Source organism: Myotis myotis, unplaced genomic scaffold (assembly GCF_014108235.1).
Source record: "Myotis myotis isolate mMyoMyo1 unplaced genomic scaffold, mMyoMyo1.p scaffold_m19_p_13, whole genome shotgun sequence".
Taxonomy (NCBI): Eukaryota; Metazoa; Chordata; class Mammalia; order Chiroptera; family Vespertilionidae; genus Myotis; species Myotis myotis.
In genome coordinates, this window is record NW_023416317.1 from 34,364,672 (window position 1) to 34,384,469 (window position 19,798).

General features: G+C 50.5%; 1 protein-coding gene across 2 annotated transcripts in view; it reads right to left on the minus strand.

Moving 5' to 3' along the window:
• Positions 1-19,312, minus strand: part of SH3BP5 (SH3 domain binding protein 5) — a 66,462-nt gene extending 47,150 nt beyond the window's left edge. Inside the window, exons 1-2 of one of the 2 annotated variants that reach the window (XM_036332652.1) lie at positions 19,042-19,312; positions 17,315-17,377 (exon numbers count right to left, since the gene is read on the minus strand). In XM_036332652.1, coding sequence (XP_036188545.1) covers positions 17,315-17,377; positions 19,042-19,194 — 216 coding nt within the window. In that variant the 5' untranslated portion in view covers positions 19,195-19,312. The remainder of the gene's footprint in view (positions 1-17,314; positions 17,378-19,041) is intronic. The other variant, XM_036332653.1, reaches the window with a different exon arrangement.
• Positions 19,313-19,798: the final 486 nt, after the last annotated feature.

Consider the following 19,798-nt stretch of genomic DNA (forward strand, 5'->3'; position numbering starts at 1 on the left):
TCCCTTTTCTGGGGTTAACAAAGGTCTTGGTGCTCTTTTTCAGGCCTGTGTGGAACTGAGTTCCTCCTGCGCAGAGGCCTCTCTGGTTTCGAACTCTGACTTGACTGTAAAATATTCCCAGATAGCCCTAACCGGTTGGCTCAGTGGATAGAGCCTCGACCTGCGGACTGAAGGGTCCCAGGTTCGATTCCAGTCAAGGGCATGCACTTCGGTTGTGGGCACATCCCCAGTAGGGGGCGTGCAGGAGGCAGCTGACGAATGTTTCTCTTTCATCATGTTTCTCTCTATCCTTCTCCCTTCCTCTCTGTAAAAAATCAATAAAATATATTTTAAAAAAATATTCCCAGATAAGCATGTGAGCACCCAGGCCCATCCCCCAGGACATCGCAGCCCGCCCCAGCGGGCCCGCCAGGCTGGGCCACACGGCTCCCTTTGAAGCGATGGCCAATGTCAAGATTCCACGGCCAAGATTCCACTGCCAGTTGGAGGCTAAGGCAAGGCAATTGGCAGATCTGGGAATGGGGAAAAGACTTTAAAAAAAAATTTTTTTTTAATTTAAAATAATTTCAGACTTGGGAAAAAATGAGGGTGAGATGCAGACATGGTGCTCCTTTAACCTAAAAAAGAAATACTTCAGTGCACATTTCCTAAAGATAAAGGCATTCTCTTACAGGGCCTGGCACAAGAACCAAAATCAGAACATCATGTTCATCCAAGGCTATCAATCTGAGCTATGGCTTTATTCAAATTATCAACTGTCCCACTGATGTCTTTTTTTAATAAAGGGGGGGAAATTGTTTAAGGGGCCCAGGATCCAACCCAGGACCCACACCTTGCACGTAGTTGTCATCTCTCTCTCGTCTCCTTTCCTGTGGAACGGTTCTTTAGTCTTTCTTTGTCTTTCATGGCCTTGATGTTTTTTAATAATGCGAGCCAGTTATTGTGTAGAATGTCTGTCAATTTGGAAAAGACTCATTTTCAAGTCAACCTTTTTGTTGCTGTTACATAGGAATGAGCCACCAGAATGGAATTTAATATATAGAGACAAAGGTCCAAACCCATAAACCCCTTAAATCTTCAGGCACAAGGGTCAATCCTAAGAGTCCCTAGAGGAGGGGGTAAAGTTACATAACCCTACACACACACATACACACACATACACATACACACACACATATACACACATGCACGCACGCACGCACATACACACACATACACACGCACACACACATATACACACATGCACGCACACACACACACATACACACACACACATTTCGGCTAGAAAGACTGACAGGACCCAATGCTTTTTCATTCGTGGCCACACATGTTTTTCAGCCCACGGGATTCTTTGTGAAAGAGGAGGCAGAACTGCTGAACCAGGGCTTTATACTAAGTTCAACCACCAGGGAGTGGTTTCATGTTTACACCGAGAAGCGTAGCCTATTTCCTCAACTCCAAGACGCACTTTTCCCCAACAATTCTTAGACATTAGATTTTAGATGGATTATACAATTGATTGGCACGTTTACCAGGATAATGTTTCGACCACCACCCACGCTGTTACGCAATACAAGGTCCATTTCATAACCTGACATGAGCTTTAGAATCAGGGCGTGATGGGGAGTTCAGGGCCCAGCCTTGGAAAGCTCCAGAGATGATTTAGCTGGAAGCTCGCATCCACCCACCACATTCCAGGCCAGCTGGCTGTCTGGCTCCTGCTGGCTTTTGGATAACCTTCCTCCTGACTGCAGCTAATCAGGGGAGAGAAAGGAGGGCACAGGATGCAGAAGAACCAAAGTCAAAGCCCTCTGCTGTAACTTTAGAGACATGAAAGGAACGATCAGAAGAAACAGCTAAAAATGTTAACAGTGGTTGCTTTCCGGCGTAGAACTGGGGGTGGGAAGAAATCAGACAGAGGACTTTCATTTGTGTCATTAAAACTTCTCTGGGGCTTTAAAAAAACAAAAAACAAAACTACTATGTGCAAGCATTGCTTCACTAAAAACAAAATCTGAAGCAAGTGCAGCCTAGACTGACCTTCTGCATTTTCCACATCATCAGGACTGGGGGTGACTCGTAATTCATTTGGCATGAGGCTAAATTAAAGTCAAAATCTCAGTCGTACAATATCAGGGCTGGACAAGGCTTTGCCCCTCGCTGAGCTCAGATGCTCCTCCCATTTCACAGAGTAGGTAACTGAAACTTCAGGAGGTCAGTCTCTCTCCCAAGGATGTATACCTGGTGAGTGTCAGGGCAGGGGTCGAAAACCTGGTCCCCTAAGCCCTAGACCAGCATTCTTCCATCTCACCAGCCTCAGCGGGGACCTCAATATGTGCACACATTCCCAAACCACCTATGGGCATGGGCTCCAGCCTCAGATCCTGGATTCAAATCCTGCCTCTCCACCCACTGGGCATGTGACCTGGGAGAACTGACTCCATCTTTCAGTGCCTCCATTTCTCATCAATGTCCTCAAGAGCTGTTGTGAGAACTGAGAGCAATGCTTAGCATATAATAAGCTTCCAGTAAAAAGGGACTTTTATGTAGGAGCCATCCTATATAATAAAGCAATAATATGCAAATTAACCCTCACACCGTCACAAGATGGCTGCTTACTACCACGCCGGCAGGGGGGTTAGTGAGGGACAACCAAACAAGTGAACAACCAAACAAGTGAACAGCAGGGTGGCCAGGCCGGCAGGGGGGGGGGGCGGAGATGAGGGGTGACCAGGCTGGCAAAGCAGAGGCAGTTAGGAGTGACCAGGCCGGCGGGGGGAGGGGGGGGCAGTTAGGGGCAACCAGGCTGGCAGAGGGGGGGCAGTTGGGGGCAATTAGGCTGGCGGGGGGGGGGGGCAGTGAGGGGCGACTAGGCCGGCGAGGGGGGCAATTAGGGACAATCAGGCTGACACGTAGAGGCAGTGAGGGGCAATCAGGCCGGCAGAGGGGGAGAAGTTAGGGGCGACCAGGCAGGCCGGCAGGCAGGCAGGTGAGCAGTTAGGAGCTAGCAGGATTGTGAGAGGGATGTCCGACTGCCGATTTAAGCCTGATACCCGGGATCGGGCCTAAACCAGCAGTCAGACATCCCCCAAGGGGTCCCGGATTGGAGAGGGTGCAGGCTGAGCTGAGGGGACCCCCCCCCCCTGCACAAATTTCATGCACCGGGCCTCTAGTTATTCAATAAAGGGCAAAGGGCAGAAAGGAAAGGACCACCATGTGTTGAATGTTTTATGCCAAGTACTGGGCCAGGCACTTTACAAACATCACCTTATTTAATCCCTAACAGCCCTGCATGACAGGTATTGCTCTCCCCATTTTAGAGAGAAGGAAATGACAACCCAGAAAAGCTCAGCACCGTGCCATGACTGCACGGCTGGTGAAGAAGCAGGAGAGAGTTCAGATCCAGCTCTCCTGAACTCAAAGTCCATGCTTGCTACCATCACATGCTTTGGCGCTTAAGTCTCTATTGGCTCCAAAATAAGTTTTCCTACTTATTTATTTATTTTTTTTTTAGCTCCACATTCCATACAGTTAAAGTGTGGTTTGCTTTAACAAGTTCCAACCTGGGGAGTAGATGCAATTTCTAGCCAATGCATGCGATACCAAGATTCTATTTCCCCAGCGGAGATGTTAACAAAACCAGCGGCATTTTAAGAGCTGCCCAAAGAGCTCTAGAACCTTCCCCTGAATTTATAAAGGGTCTGCCTAGCTACTGCACCTTGGGCTCTAGGTTCCACTAATTTTTTTCTAATAGGCATTAAAGCCGTGGTATCATTTTTCTCTCAGACAAAATGTTAAAGAAGTGGGCAAAGCGGCAAAGAATTCCCTATCACACACCCCTCAGCTCTGCTAAGCACTGGCTCCCTCTTGCTTTTTTATTGTTGCTGGCTTGTTTAAGGGTCACTGGGAGTTCTAACCAAAGTCCTTGCTTTGCTGGCTGGTTAACCATTAAAGCAACGAGAAGGCATTGTGAAACGTGGTTGTTTATTAAGTGAATGAAACAGATGTCCCGCGGGCCTCAAAACGAGTCACTGCACCCACATCTCGGCCACAAGTGTGGCAGTTTTCCAGGGGGGCCCAACATTCTTTGGCACGACTGCCATCGAGAGATGGAGACTGTCTCCTCCTCTTGAACTTGGGTGAGCTCAGGATGCTTGGACCAAGAGCCTATGACAGGGGTGCTACTATGGGACTTCCAAGGCTCAGACAGAAAAGGCCAAGGTGTGTCCACCTGGTCATCTCGGGATACTCACAGTGGGGGAAGCTGGACCCCATGTGGAGGTCAGAGTGCCTGAGACCTCCTGCTGGAAAGGTCAGATGTAAGCACTCGGGTTGACAACCCCAGCTGAGCTCCCAGCCAAGAGCCAGCATCCACAGCCAGACACAGACATGGGCCTCCTCGGACGTCCAGTCAAGCCTTCAGATGACCACAGCCCCAGCTGACATCTGACCCAACTGCATCAGAGACCCCCCCGTAAGCAAGAGCCGCCCAGCTGAGCCCTCTCCAAATTCCTGCCCCACAAATCACGGACAAAATAAAGCAGCGGTTTGAAGCTGTGACGTTTTGGTGTAACCTGCTAGGTAGAAATAGTAACCAGAGCAATAAAAAGGATAGCACCCATTTCATCTCTTCTTCCAATAACACCAAAAAGCGGGGAAGAAAAGAGGACATCACATCTGCAGACTCCAAATCTCTCAGGATGAAGCCAGACCCTTTTGCAATGCTGGCGACAAAAGGGCAGGGTGGGTGAAGACAACCAAACGCCACCCGTCACGCTGCGGTTCAGTCTGATGCCAAATGGCGAAAGAGTCTCCTGAGTGGGCTGGGCTGCGGTTATAACAGCGGATGTTTCTCTCATTGTCTCCCCGCTAGCAGCTTCTTTCTGTCACAGCAAACATTCAAAATCTCTCTCAGATAATCCAGCAAAACACAGCAAAGGAAAAATCAGGCAAGAAGAGAACAAAACGTTTCCCCCCTTCCCTTAAGGGAATGAAGAGCTCTCTAAGAGCCGCTCTGCAAGGGATCATGAAACTCTTGGTTAAGATGCTTTGCACAAAAGCGACAGTCTTTACTGTTGAAACATCTGTGTGGCCACAGGCAGATGAAGCAACTCTCAGAGAGGAGGGCGGGGCAGAGGTAACTGGGACGCCCGCCAAAGGATGAGTGAGGTTCAATGGGTGTTTACCTGAGCCGGCCGAACACACACACGCATACGCTGCTGCGGGAGAGGTCTCCACAATCCGCGCTCAGCAGGCAAAACAACAGCTCAAGCTGCCCAAGCGCCCGTCAGGCGAGGAGCGGGTAAGAAAGCTGGGGCACGTTTACCCACTGGAACGCTACTTGGCCGTGAAAAGAAGGAAATCTCACCTTCTGCGACAGCATGGAGGGACCTGGAGAGCATTATGCCAGGTGAAATACGCCAGTCGGAGAAAGACAAGTACCATATGATTTCACTTACCTGTGGAATCTAATGAACAAACAAAATAGACACAGACTCACAGATATAGAAAACAGACTGATAGCTGTTAGAGGGGAGGGGGCTGGCGGGAAAAGGTGAAGCAAAACAAACAAACAACAAAAAACACAGACAACAGTACGGTGGTGACTACCAGAGGGAATCGGGGTGGGGAGAGGTAGAAAGGGTAAAGGGGGGTAAATGGTGATGGAAGGAGACTGGAGTTTGGGGGGTGAGCACACAATACAACATACAGATGATGTATGATAGAACTGTACACCTCAAACCTGTATAATTTATTAACCAGTGTCACTCCAATAAATTCTATTAAAAAAATTTTTTAAATAAAGAAAAAGAACAGCTCAATACTAAAGGCTACAATCCACAGGAACCCACAGCTCCCTACTGCCCAGGGGGTTTGAAGATTGCATCACCCCCAGGATAGCAACAAGTCCATCGACCCCACAGCCAATCTCCTTTCGATGTGAGGACACCCGAGGACACCCCGGTAGGAGGGGAGGCATCTTTGGGAAACCTGGGGCACAGTCAGGGCACTGTACAAAAGCCTGCTTTACTACAACAGCAAGTGCCTATGTTCCCATGATGGGCTCCGGCTGAGGGGCCAGGAAAGTCGGTGTATTATCTCATTGGCCTTTAGAGCTTAAAAGGAAGACACACTGATTTTTTTTTAAGGCAACAGGGTCAATACTAGACACCAGATAGCTATTTCTATGTTCTACTCAACAGCCCATACTAATAACGTTTTGCTAATGTGGCTACAAGTGAATGAGAGTGTGCAAGAGAGCCTGTATGTGCCCACAGGTCTATCCATTTAGAAATGATGCAAGTACTCAAACTCACACATTCTTAATATTTGAAATGCTTTCCACTGTTACATCTTGGTGATGATTTGCGTGTGCGTATTTCATAAATGAGGGTTTCTTGGCTGCCGACAATCCTAAAATGCCTTTAAGGCACTTTTCATCCCTCCATGAATGACCACAAGGAGAGCTTAACAACAGAGCCATTCACTACGCAAGCCCACCAACCTCAGGATTTATCTTCAATTAAAGCAGGGACTACCCATTGGAAAAATGTTTCCCACCAGCCCTCATAGTTCCCAAAATTCCTTTCACAGAAATGTATTTCTTTGGCTCAGAAAGACATCTTTTTACAATAATGCTTCATTCTCTCCACCCCCATTCCCTGCCTATGAAAATGACAAAATATGGTCATTGTAAATAATTGAGAAAACATCAAGAAATGAAAAATTACAATCACCAGCATTCCTAGCAACTAGCATCTGAGGGTGCATTTTTCCAGAGCCGCACTTCTCAAAACTATGTGGGAATACGGGCCCCCACCCCCGCCCACTGAGAATCAACGCTTCTGTAGAATACAATAAAAATCAACTAGAAAAGTGAAATGTCACTGGGAAAGCCAGGCAATGTCACTTTTTTTTTGAATTTTTAAACTCTTACTCTCAATTTCTGTATTTACTTCACCTTATTTGGTAACAAGCAGTTCACCGTCTGTGGACCGCACTATAAATCCCTGTGTCCTAGACCTTTTCTGGCTCATATGCACATACTCTCTCACTGGACACATGGTCTTATACACACACTACATAGAGTTTTACATACACTTTACAGTTTTATTACCTAATCTTTCCTCCACTAAGTCGACCATGACCATTTGTCCCTTTTCACACCTGCCATTCTTTTTCAATGAGAAAGGCCACGATTACAATGCCAGCATCGCCAAGCAGGGCAGACTCTTAGACCTCCGTAAGTGAGGGACTTTGGGCAGGGGAAGGACACAGGTGGTACTTTCCAAATGTCACAACTGCTGTGCCCAGGGGTGGCCCTGCCTCACAACAGCCCGGGGACTAATGCGATTTCAGAGCCGGCCCTGGAAAAGAGGGACCCGTCTGTTTTCCAGGACACTGTAGGACGAAGCCAAGAGTCCACAAGGGCTCTTGAGTCTAAGCAAAAACTAACATCCGTTTATTCCGACATTCATGGTACCCCTGTGTGCAGACACTGAAGGAGATGATGTAGACAAAAGATGGAGAGGCCAAGCCCCTCCCTCCAGAGGCCAGATCCTGCGGGGTAGCCAGACAAGTAAACAAATGACCATACCACAGCCTGATGAGCACACAGCAGAGGGAGGTAAGGGTGGTAGGAAGTGCATGAGACAGGGCGTGCTAGGTAAGACAGCCTGGGGGCCCCACGCCCCAGAGATCCTGATTCTGGGTGGGGCCCAGGATGCTCTAATTCTAGCAAGTTCCTGTCTGTCGTGCTAAGGCTGCTGGTGCAGGACCACACACTTTGATGGCACTGCTCTAGAGTGGCAGTTCACAGCCAGGGGCAATTCTGCACCCCGGGGACACTTGCAAGACTGGGGACATGCTTGATTGTCACAACTGGGGAGGAGAGGTGCTGTTATTGGCATTTAGGGAGATGCTGCTACGATGCACAAGACAAGCCCCATAAAACAAAGAATTATCCGGCCCACAACGTCTATAGAGCTCAAGTTGAGTAACTGCCCTGGAGCAAGACACTTGAACTCTATGCCTCAGTTTTGTTATCAGCAAAACGGGGATGATAAACATCTATCTCCTAAAGGTGTTCTTAAGTGTGTAGGAAAGGGCCTGGCACACAGTAGGCACTCATTATTACCATTAGCAGTCATTACTGTTGAAGGGCAGTTAGGAGACAAAAACAGGCAGGAATGACATTCCAGGATGGACACAAAACCCTTCCTGCAAGCACCCACCACACTGCAGCCCTCACCGCTCTGCTCCAGTAACAGCAATAATGTATGGTAGCTTTCTATGCACCATCATGGGGAAGAAGAAACAGGCCCAGAGACATGAAGCAATCTGCCAAGGAAGGTCACACAGCCATGAAGGGGCAATCTGTTGCTATTCATCCACTCAAATATCTACTGGGCACCTATTAAGTGCCAGGCAACTCCCAGGAGAAGACAGGCCCTAACGAAGCAGGGGTCACCGGAGACAAACCGATTTGCAGAGCCCAACAGACCAGCCACAGGGCAAAGCCCTGTTGCTCCACTGAATGCAAAGTCCATGCCCCCGTCACCCTGGCCTGCACAAGCCCTCTCTCGGCCTCTTGCCCAGTGCCAGTCACTAACAACAAACAACAACATCACAGCAGGGCCTGGGAAGGAGAGCAGAGCCATCGCCAGCCCCCGTGGCCGGCCTGGCTCCAATGGACATCTCGCCGGAGCCTGTTCTGCATCTGCACCCAGCGGGCCTCGGCGCTCCCTGCCAGCCCCACCCCCAGGAGACCTCTCCTTCACCAGGCTGCGCAGCCATCCCAGCGCCCTTCACACAGCCCCTCCTCTTGTCCTCCAGCCACCCAGGGATGTGGACAAGAGTCACGACCCTGCATTTCATAGATGACAAGACTCACGCCTAGGGACCATGTGCCCATAAAAGTCAGCCGACCTCAGATTCCAACCCAACGCCACCTTATGTCACCTGATGCCAAGACCCTACACCCACCCCTTCCCCGTGGTTTTGGCTTTTATTTTTTGTTTTTCCCTTTTTGACTATAAAGTAGTACAAATTCTATGCAATGATTCAGAAAATAGAGGAAAGTATAGAAACATAAATGTCACTCATGTCCCCTCCCAGGAATACCTGGTGTGTAACCTTTCCCAGGCACTGTCATGCGTATAGACATACTTTAGAGAAGAGCACCAGACTGCTGCTCCTCTGCAATCTGTTCTTTCCCGTTCAGACGTCTTTCTCTGTTAATAACAGCCTTGTCATCATTTTAAGGCCCAGATTCTATCAACCACTGCGTGTGCACTGTACTCGTTTATTTAACCAAACCCCTACTGAGAGTCATTCGGATTTCTACTTTCCCAACATTTTTAAACAATGCTGCAATGAACATTATCAGACCTATATCCTTGCCCAGTTATTCCCTTAGGATACAGTCTTACAAGTGCAATTGCTGGGTCAAAAGTTACCGTCCCTTGCCCTGGCTGGCGCTGCTCAGTGGTTAGAGTGTTGGCCCGCACACCGAAGTGTCATGGGTTCATCCCTGGTCAAGGGCATGTGCCTGGATTATAGGTTCAGTCCTGGCTCTGGTTGGGACACATGTGGGAGGCAACCAATCGATGTGTCGCTCTCACATCAATGTCTGTCTGTCTGTCTCTCTCTCTCTCTCTCTCACCTCCCTCCCTAACTCCCACTCTCTCTAAAAATCAATGGAAAGATATCCTCAGGTGAGAATAGTTACTATTTCTTGACATCCCAGCAGTGGTGAGGGCAGGGCTGTACCTGAAGCAGGAATCCCGAAGCCCTACCTTGCTGATGGCCAAACTTCAGGTCAGGGCTGTGGGGAAGGCAGCAGCCCCAGCCCAGATCACAGAGGCGCCCAGTAAAGACCTCAGGTGTGTCTGTCTCTACCACCGGCCAATGGCCAGAGTCACAGCAACACAGGTCAAGCTGCAGGTGATGTCTGTAGTGTCAGCTCTCTCCTGCCTCCACTTCGAGGCTACCTGGGATGTTAATGGACCTCCCAAAGGCTTGGGTCTCCAGGCCTCAACTCTGTGCCTCCCATTCCACAAGCCCCACGCTGGCTTCCCGAGGGGCCCTGCACGGCCCTCTCACTCCTAACCACATGCTCCATCCCAGAAGTCAGCAAGCTCGGCCAGGGCACGGGTTGTGTCTGAGGTTCTCTCGAGGGACCCACACAGGACTCAGCCCACAGGACGGGCTGTGTGTTTGTGACATGAAGGCCCCTAGGCCAGCGTTCACTTGAACCAGATCTCACCTGGGTACAAAGAGGTCAGGGCCCCTCCCAGCCCAGACTGGGCAGTTTCAAGGAACAGTTATTCCTCACTTCCCCTCATCCATGTATCACTTCACGCTCTCTACAGCGGTTCTCAACCTGTGGGTTGCGACCCTTTCGGCGGTCGCACGACCCTTTCACAGGGGTCGCCTAAGACCATCCTGCATATCAGATATTTACATCACGATTCATAACAGTAGCAACATTCCAGTTAGGAAGTAGCAACGAAAATAATTTTATGGTTGGGTCACAACATGAGGAACTGTATTTAAAGGGCCAGAAGGTTGAGAACCACTGGTCTAGTACTTTCTCCAAAACAAGTCTTATAGGGCCTTCCCCCAGCACACATCCAGTCATGCACACTACACACACACACACACCACACACACCACACACCACACACAATACACACACTGCAAACAATATATACCACACACATACCACACGTACCACATACACACCACCCACACGACCCACAAACCGCATACACACAACACACACACAATACATGCACCCCACACCTCACGGGCCTTAAAGGCCAAGGTGCTAAGATGTGACAACATTATCTTTTCAGGAAAGAATTTCTCTCTTCCCCTGACTTGTGTTAATATTCATTGGAGAGAGGCCCTCCCAATCCACCCCTCCCTTTGTTCTCCCACCCTCGAGTTTCCAAGCTCAAAACTGTATTTTTAAGCCCTGACCAGTATGGCTCAGTGGATAGAGCGTCGGCCTGCGGACTGAAGGGTTCCGGGTTCGATTCTGGTCAAGGGCATGTACCTTGGTTGCGAGTACACCCCCAGTGGAGGGTGTGCAGGAGGCAGCTGATCGATGTTTCTCTCTCATCGATGTTTCTAACTCTCTATCCCTCTCCCTTCCTCTCTGTAAAAAATCAATAATTTTTTTTAAAAAAAACTGTATTTTTAAGAGAAAATGTCTGCTGGTGTCTGGAAGGGGAAAGGCAGATTCTGGGCACAGGCCTTAGGAAAGTTTGGGGAACACAGAAGTCCAGCATCCGAGGAGGGCAGAGCACGAACATTCACCACTAACAACTCTCCTCCAGGGAAGGGCAGGCTGGGAAAGGCCGCTTTTGATCACTGGGAGCCAGGGAAGCCGGATGTGGGTCACCAGGCCTGTATCCTTCCTCTTCCTCCTCCCCCTCGTCCTCCTCTCCCTCCTCACCTGAATGACCCATTTCTCTCTCTGAATCTCTCCTCCTCTTCTGTCCATTGCTCCCCCACCCCCAGCACACCAGTTAGTTCCCCCTTTGCTTGGTCCTCAACCTGGTCACACCTTCAGCTTAGCACTGGCCAATCCTTCTGGCTGGAATGTTCTTCCCCACATGGCCCGCAGGCTCACTCTCTCCAGACGTGCTTTCAGGGAAGTCTTTCCCACTCCCTACATAGAACACTGAGGCCCTTCTCCCTGCCCTCTCCCCCCAACGCCCACACGGCCCAGGCCCCTCCTGACTTTTCCTCCTTAGCACCTATCACCATGTGACTACTGTGGGGTTCACTGTTAACTGCATCTCCTCCCTCCACAATGTAAGACAGCTCTGTCCATTCTCTTCACTGGTTTCTCTCCCGTCACCTAAAACTGCCCTTAGCGCACAGTAGGTGCTCAATAAATACTCAAGGATGTATCTGTGGGAAAATGCGCTTACTTTCTTAATTTGAAACATCAGGCTTATATCCAAGGGCCTCTCTGGTTAAAAGGTTATTCCCTTCAACAGTTTGAAAGGCTGGCCCTTCCGATAGCAATCAGAGTGCAAAGGGGACACAGCTCTGTTCAAACAAGGTCAGAGGCAAAGTGAGGTTGCAGGAAGAGGCAGCCATCCAACTGGCGACATGCAGGTGGCTGGCATCCAGAGGCCTCCTGGTAACCTCAGATTTAAAGAGGAGGAAGAGGAGGAGGAGGAGGAGGAGGAGGAGGAGGAGGAGGAGGAGGAGGAGGAGGAGGAGGAGGAGGAGGAGGAGGAGGCCCTAAAGGTGAACCCAGGCCTGCACCTCGGCCTATGGCTGCCCAGAGACAACCAAGCCACGCTCTGTGAGCAAAGCAGCAGCCACCACAAACCTGGTCACCAAGTCACTTTAATCAGAGTCAGACAAAGTCAGGAGGAGTGCTAGGCACTCCAGGTAATATTCAAAAAGTAAAGGCAAGCCCTGACTGGTTTGGCTCAGTGGACAGAGTGTCGGCCTGCAGACTGAAAGGTCCCAGGTTCGATTCCGGTCAAGGGCATGTACCTTGGTTGTGGGCACATCCCCAGTGGGACGTGTGCAGGAGGCAGCTGATCAGTGTTTCTCTCGTCGATGTTTCTAACTATCCCTCTCCCTTCCTCTCTGTAAAAAATTCATAAAATATATTTTAAAAAAAGAGTAATGGCAAAGGAAATGTGGACAGTGTGAGACCTCCTCCAGGGGCTTCGGAATCATTTCAGGCCAATCCTCATTCTTACAGATTCCACACTCATTACGATTTACTCATGATTCCACATCAGCATTCGTGTGCTTCTGCACTCATCCGTGGACGTGCACGGAGCGGACATGCCAGAGTCACCCAATGCACATGCTCCCAGCCGAGGTCAAGCAAAGACCCTCCGCCTCTGGTTCCAGCTCTCACACCGTGAACAGTAACCTTCCCACGGTCCATTTAGTGCCTCCGTTTCTGTGTTTTTTGTTGGTGATTCTGCTGTTTAAACCGGCCTGCAAGCCTAGCGCTAACGTGCTGTCCGGTGCCCCGCAGCCCAAGGAGGCTGTGACGGGTCACAGGGAACTCGGTGTTAAACAGGCTTCATCCAGCCATGAGTCTGTGGCAGCCGTGGGCAAACTACGGCCCGCGGGCTGGATCCGGCCCGTTTGAAATGAATAAAACTAAAAAAAAAAAAAAAAAAAAAAAGACCATATCCTTTTATGTAATGATGTTTACTTTGAATTTATATTAGTTCACACAAACACTCCATCCATGCTTTTGTTCCGGCCCTCCGGTCCAGTTTAAGAACCCATTGTGGCCCTCGAGTCAAAAAGTTTGCCCACCCCTGGTCTGTGGTCTTGCCCATGAGTTCAATTAATGAATCAAGAACATACATGATGTACAGCGCTTTAAACGGAAACACACATAAAACAAGGTTATGTGTCGATCTGTCGACAAAAACGTGACCAGAGACACAGGAACCGAAGGTGGGGCGAGGGTCCTGCGAGCGCCTGGTCACATCTCCCCTCTGGGAGCAATGGTTCAGGATTCACTGAGTCAATGTCCACAGCTACTTCACAGAAAACTACCACCACGCGTGGGGGGTGGGGGTGGCCGAAGAGAGGCCAATGGGGGTAAAGGAGACGTATGTAATACTATATGTAACACTTTAAACAATAAAGAATTTTCCCTCTCCCTTCCTCTCTGTAAAAAAAATCAATAAAATATATTTTTTTAAAAGAATTTAAAAAATAAATAAAAATTAAAAACTGGGGTACATTAAAAAAAAGAAAACAACTACCACGAATAACAAGAATCAACTGTGTATCTAAACGCTCTGCTTCCTGTCCCACATCCTCTGGCACCCGCCCTGCGCCACCCCCGCCGCTCCTGCCATCTGCTCCTCTTTGCACAGGGACTCGGCTGCTGCCGCTTCTGCTCAGCTATCTAGAGGTGGCTCCTCTCTCACAGCCAGCCACCTCCCTCTTCTATTGTAGTTCCTTTAATCAGGAATTATCAGCCACCTCTCCTCGCCCCACCCCCAACCGAAATGTAAACTCCCTGAGGGCAAGACCTTTGTCTGGCTCACCCGCCTGTCTGCAGTGGCCAAAAAGTGCCCGACACAAGGCTGGGGCCCAGGGCTTGACTGAAGGAGGACAGCCCACCGCAGACACAGGGCGACACCCAGCTCCCCGCGGGCTCTGGGAGCACGATGAGCATCCACACGGCTGCACTGGGGCCCAACCCCTCTGCTCCTTTGGGAGACTCACAGGAAACGCCTGTTAGCCCCGGGCTGCCCGGGCCCCACGGAGCTACTGAGTGGCCGGTCCAAACCGGGATGTGCTGTAGGTGCAAAATATGCACAAGATGCTGACGTTCATGCCAAAATATCTGTAAAATACCTCACGGGCTTTTACTACTTTTTAAAATATATTTCTTGCCGAAACCGGTTTGGCTCAGTGCATGGAGCGTGGGCCTGCGGACTGAAAGGTCCCAGGTTCGATTCCGGTCGGGGGCATGTACCTGGGTTGCGGGCACATCCCCAGTGGGAGATGTGCAGGAGGCAGCTGATCGATGTTTCTCTCTCGTCGATGTTTCTAACTCTCTCTCTCCCTTCCTCTCTGTAAAAAATCAATAAAATATTTTTTTAAAAAAATAATAAATAAATAAATAAAATATATTTCTTTATTGATTTCAGAGAGGAAGGGAGGAGATAGAAACATCAATGACGAGAGAGAATCATTGATTGGCTGCCTCCTGCACCCCCCCGCCACTGGGGATCGAGCCCACAACCCAGGCATGTGCTCTTGGCCAGAATCGAACCTGGGACCCTTCAGTTTGCAGGCCGACACTCTGTCCACTGAGCCAAGCCGGCTAGGGCTGGCTTTTACTACTGATGCCATGTTAAAAGTATGCTATCCAGAACATTCTCGGCTAAATGGGATAAAGTCCCTTCCAGCTGTTTGTTTTTACTTTTTAATGTGGACGTGTTCCTTGCTTACAGAGCCGGCGTTATATTTCTGGGTCCATCTTGGTTCTAATAATACCATGAAAAGGTCAGCCAGCGACACAGGCCAGCTCTGGCCACCTCTCCTCGCTGCTGCCAAGTGCCCTCCAGAGCAGGGCCGGAAACACCTGCCCAAGGCTTCCCGTGACACACACACCTGAGTGCGCTCAGAGACAGGATGCGGAAATCGGGGCTAAAAGGAGTTCAACACATGGAACCGTTTTACCCCCAGAAGGTAAGCGTGCGCAAGCACAACAGTGGCCGGCATCGAGCAGGCATCCAAATACAAACGCTATTTCCAACTCGTCTGTTCACACCTGGGACGGGAGGCTATGAGAGCTGGAGGAATATGGACAATGGCGTGGCTCCCTAAAGTCATTGAACCGAGAGGGCACTGTGCCTCGTGTCCCCATCTGAAGAGGCAGCCGCCGCCTCCCCTACCTTCCAACGCCGTGCTGCCACTAGAACTTTCTATGATGGTGGAGGTGCTCTCTGCTCTGTCCAACACAGGGGCTACTGAGCTCTTAAAGTGTGGCTACCGTGCCTGAGGAACTGCATTCTTAATCTCATTTCAACTCATTTAATTTCAACTCAAGTAGCCACATGTGGTGGGATTGGACAGCACAACATTAGCCTATTGTAACAGGACAGAAAGAGAAAAAGCTTGTAAAAACACTTTGTAAAAAAAAAACAAAACACTATAGAAGTGGTAGGGCTTTGGGTGTTGTTTCGTGAACTACAAATCTGAGATTGTGAGAGATTTCAATCGCCCAACGAAGAGACCCGATTCGTCCTAAGTGCCAAGAATTTAAATAAACACTCGGATTTTACTCCACTTGGGGGAGAAGCGCAGCCAGTGTTCACAGAGGGGTTAACCCTTCACACACAGCTCAGCAGACAGGCTTTAATCCCCACTCCCACATCCAGGGCCTCGGCACGGCAGGCAGGCTGAAGTCGAGGCCGCCAGTATATTGCTGGTAGATTACCTTCCTACCGCCTGCACCCTCACTTTTAGGGACCAGATGCTTCCTGCCCTCTCCACTGACCTTCCCTGCTATTTCTCCTGCTACAGGAACAGCCAGGAGCTCTCTGCTATCCTTCAGCCCTGACACCATTCACAGGCTCCCAGATACATGCGGGGTCATTCAGATCTGCTGATAGATGGTAAAACCAACCACTACTGAAAAGGCAGGGGGACCAATCGGTAACTGTAAAGAATGCTAACCTGGCCCTAGCTGGTCTGGCTCAGTGGATAGAGTGTCAGCCTGCGGCGGACCAAGGGTCCCTCGGTTCAATCCTAGACAAGGGCACGTATCTGGGTGGCAGGCTCTTCCCCGCTGCCCAGGCCCTGGTCAGGGCTCCTGCAGGAGGCAACCAATCGAGGTGAGATGATGTTTCTCTGTCTTTCCCTCTCTCTTCCACTCTTTTTAAAAGTGGTTCTCAACCTTCCTAATGCCGCAACCCTTTAATACAGTTCCTTATGTTGTGGTGACCCCTAATTTCATTGTTACAAATTGAACATAATTAAAGCATAGTGATTAATCACAAAAACAATATGTAATTATATATGTGTTTTCCGATGGTCTTAGGCAACCCCTGCAAAAGGGTCGTTCGACCCCCAAAGGGGTCGCGACCCACAGGTTGAGAACCGCTGCTTTAAAAGATCAATGGAAAAATATCCTCGGGTGAGGATTAACAGCAGCAACAAAAAAGAGTGCTAAGCTGTTTACACTCGGGTTGGGAGATGTTCGCGAAATTCAAATGAGTTCTGGTCTCTCAAGCTGCTTCCCGGCAGAAAAGCCCTTCCCAGCCTAAACAGCTTTTCCTCACCATTCAGATGATTATAGTCTACACACAAGCCGACAATCCAGAGGTGAGCAGGAATGTCGAAAGGGGGTGAATTCTTAGAGCAGGAAAGTAAAAAAAAAAAAGGTTTAAATCTGAGGAAACACGTTTCCAAGTACAGTGTAAGAACCGCCCGAAAGTCCTGCAGAGACTTGGTGAGCTCCTTTATGCTGCTCCACTAAAGAGGTCAGCTCATTCTCCCCTCAGGTCTGCAGCTCTTCCCCAGACACATTAACTTTAGGGCTTACGCCTGTGTAAAGCCCTTGGTTTGGGCCCCACGGAGCTTCCATGATGAAAAACAACATGTGAAATTAGATCCATGTGTGTTCCACCCACAAGCTGGGCTCAGTGGTGTAGTTGGTTCTGTCAGACAGCAGGCTATTATTGCTCAACTCCGAGGAGGGCACGCCAGCAACCACCCTCCAGCCACTAAAACAAAATTAACCATTCTGGTGTCACTTCAGCAAGGGACAGGGGCCCGCTTTCTGTACCTCAAGTTCAGTCTCCCGTCGGTTGATGTCATCCGTGGACTGATTTAACTTCTCCAGCTCTCCCTAAGGAAGGACAGAGGGAGAAAAAAAGATTTAAGGGATTGTCTTTTGTTTCCAGCATGACTCAGCCCATTGCCTGCAAAATTACTCCAGCACCATTTGTGGGAAGAGGGACGAGTCAGTATTAACTCTCAAGGAAAATAGTTGAGCCTCGGCCGGAAGAGCAAATGCATGTCAGCAATTCTGAAAACTTTATCTTGATCTGCAATGTCAGAAAGTCCCAGAAATTTGTCTTTTCTTAGAAGGTCAAATAGTTACTCCAGGTTTGTGCCTTCAGGTAAATCCACCTGTTACAATGGTTTTGGAGCTGAATCAAAACAGTACCTTCTTGCTTTGCAGCAAGAACTTTGCAGAAAAGACAAGAAAAGAAAATAAGGCCAAGCCACAAGTATAAACCCAGTGAAATGTTTTCAAAATCAAGGGCACCATTCTGACGTTAACTCATCGGCGGTTGAGTATTTTTCTATAAAGATGAAAATCTTTTCTTTTCAAACTGCCAATTATTCAATCTCCCTAGGTATTTTTTTTAACGAGCTTAAAAAAAAAATACCTTTAAACATTTACAAAATGAAATTCTGTAAAAAGTAGCCAGCATGAAGTTAACTCATTTTATTCTGCAAACAAAGGATCTTGTTAACAGAATTCCCCTACCAAGAAAACATGGTAGTAGTAGTTCACACTGACAATTTTAATAAGATTTCTAATGCAAACATTTCCCACCTGATCTTTACCTGGCTAATCTGCCAAAACAATTCATTTAAATAGAGACAGCTGAGTTAAATGAGTTTTTAATTGATCTGCGCACTGAAAAACCAATAAGGGCTTCAGGAATTGAAAGATATACTTAAAAGCAATGTATTTTTAAGAACGACTTAGGCAAAGGGTAGAAAAACGGTCCTGGCAACGGGATTTGCTGTGCGTTTTGCCTGGCGGGTGAAGAGCTTAAGCTGTCGCTCCTAGATCGAAGCTTGGAAATCGGTTTTTAATCATCCCCCTTAGAAATGGAGGTGCGGAGGGCCGGGCCAATCCCCTCGCCTTCTCCCCGCGTCTGCTTTGCGCATCAGTTGTTCCCGATTCCTGTTCACACTCAACCTCACAACAAGGAAAAGCTGGGTTTTAAACCTTCGAGGCCAAGTGCAAGGCTGCGTCCGCGGGGACAAGCCACCCCTCGGTTTGGGAACAATGAGCCAAAGGAGGAAGATGGCTCGGGCCGGGCACCTGCGCCAGGTGAAGGCAGACTGGGAACGCGGGGCACCGAGCCAGCCCGGGCAGCAGGGCGGACAACGCCCACCTGGCGGCCGGCCTCTCCTCCGCGGCCAGGAGGCCCTGCCATGCACGCGGCGCCCGGAGCCTGGCGGGGGACCCCGAGACCCGCATGGCGCCCCCGCCCCCTTTTCCCTTTGTTGCACATCCGCGGCACCGCTGAGCACGCTGCGGCGACCCCGGGGTCCTGCCGGGGGTCTGCGGGGATCCCCGCAATCTAGCCAGGCCGCATTCACGCGGGCACTGCAGCTCCCCAAGAGCCGGTGAAACCCGGGGTTCAGACCCACTCTCCCTGCCCGCAGACCGCAGGCACCGGGGGCTGCGAGGCAGCTGCAGGTGGAGACGCCGACCTCCGCGGCGGCCCTCGCGGGGTCGGGATCCGGGGCGCCCCCCGCGCGCCCTACCTGGATGCGGGGGTCCACCTCTTCTTCCTCCTCCAGCTCTTGCTCCATCCCCTCTTCCTCCTCTTCCTCCTCCTCCTCCTCCTCCAAGTCCCGGGCGGACGCCGGGAGCTCAGCCGGCTCCTCCGAGAGGCTCCGCTTCAGCGCCGGGTCCATGCGGGCAGCCGGCACGCCAACCTGGCCGCGGGGCTTCGGAGCGTCGGCTGCCACCGCCACCGGGCTCGCCCGCCGCCGCTCCTCCGCTGCCGCCCGCCCGCCCGCCCGCCCGCTCGCGAGCCGCCGCCGCAGACCCCGGAGGCGCCGCTCGCCGCTGCGGGTCCCTCGGCCGAGGCGGAGCGGAGGAAGTGGGCGCGGCCGCCCCCTGTCGGCAGCGGCGGTCAGCGCAGCGGCGCCCGCTCCGCCCCCGTCCCGCCCGGCCGCCCTCCGCGCGGCTCTGCCTGTTCCCCCTCCAGCCCGGGACCCAGGTCGCCGTCACAAAAACCCCAGCTCCCTGGACGCCTCCAGCGTGGGAGACAGGGGGCCCTCGCCCCGCTTGACTTAGCAGCCCGAATGCATCACAGACCACCCCACGTTGGACGCCTAATTTCGGGCCAGCTTTCTCCCTCGCCGTCTAAGGAAATGGACTGTGGGAGGAAAGTTTGGGGTATTTCCACTCCCTGAAGTCACCTTTAGAAGCCTGTACCCAGTGGCCCTGGACTAGTTTCAAGACTCACTCAAACCCCTGTCTGGAGGCGCCCAAAGCACGTTTCTCCTCTTGGGT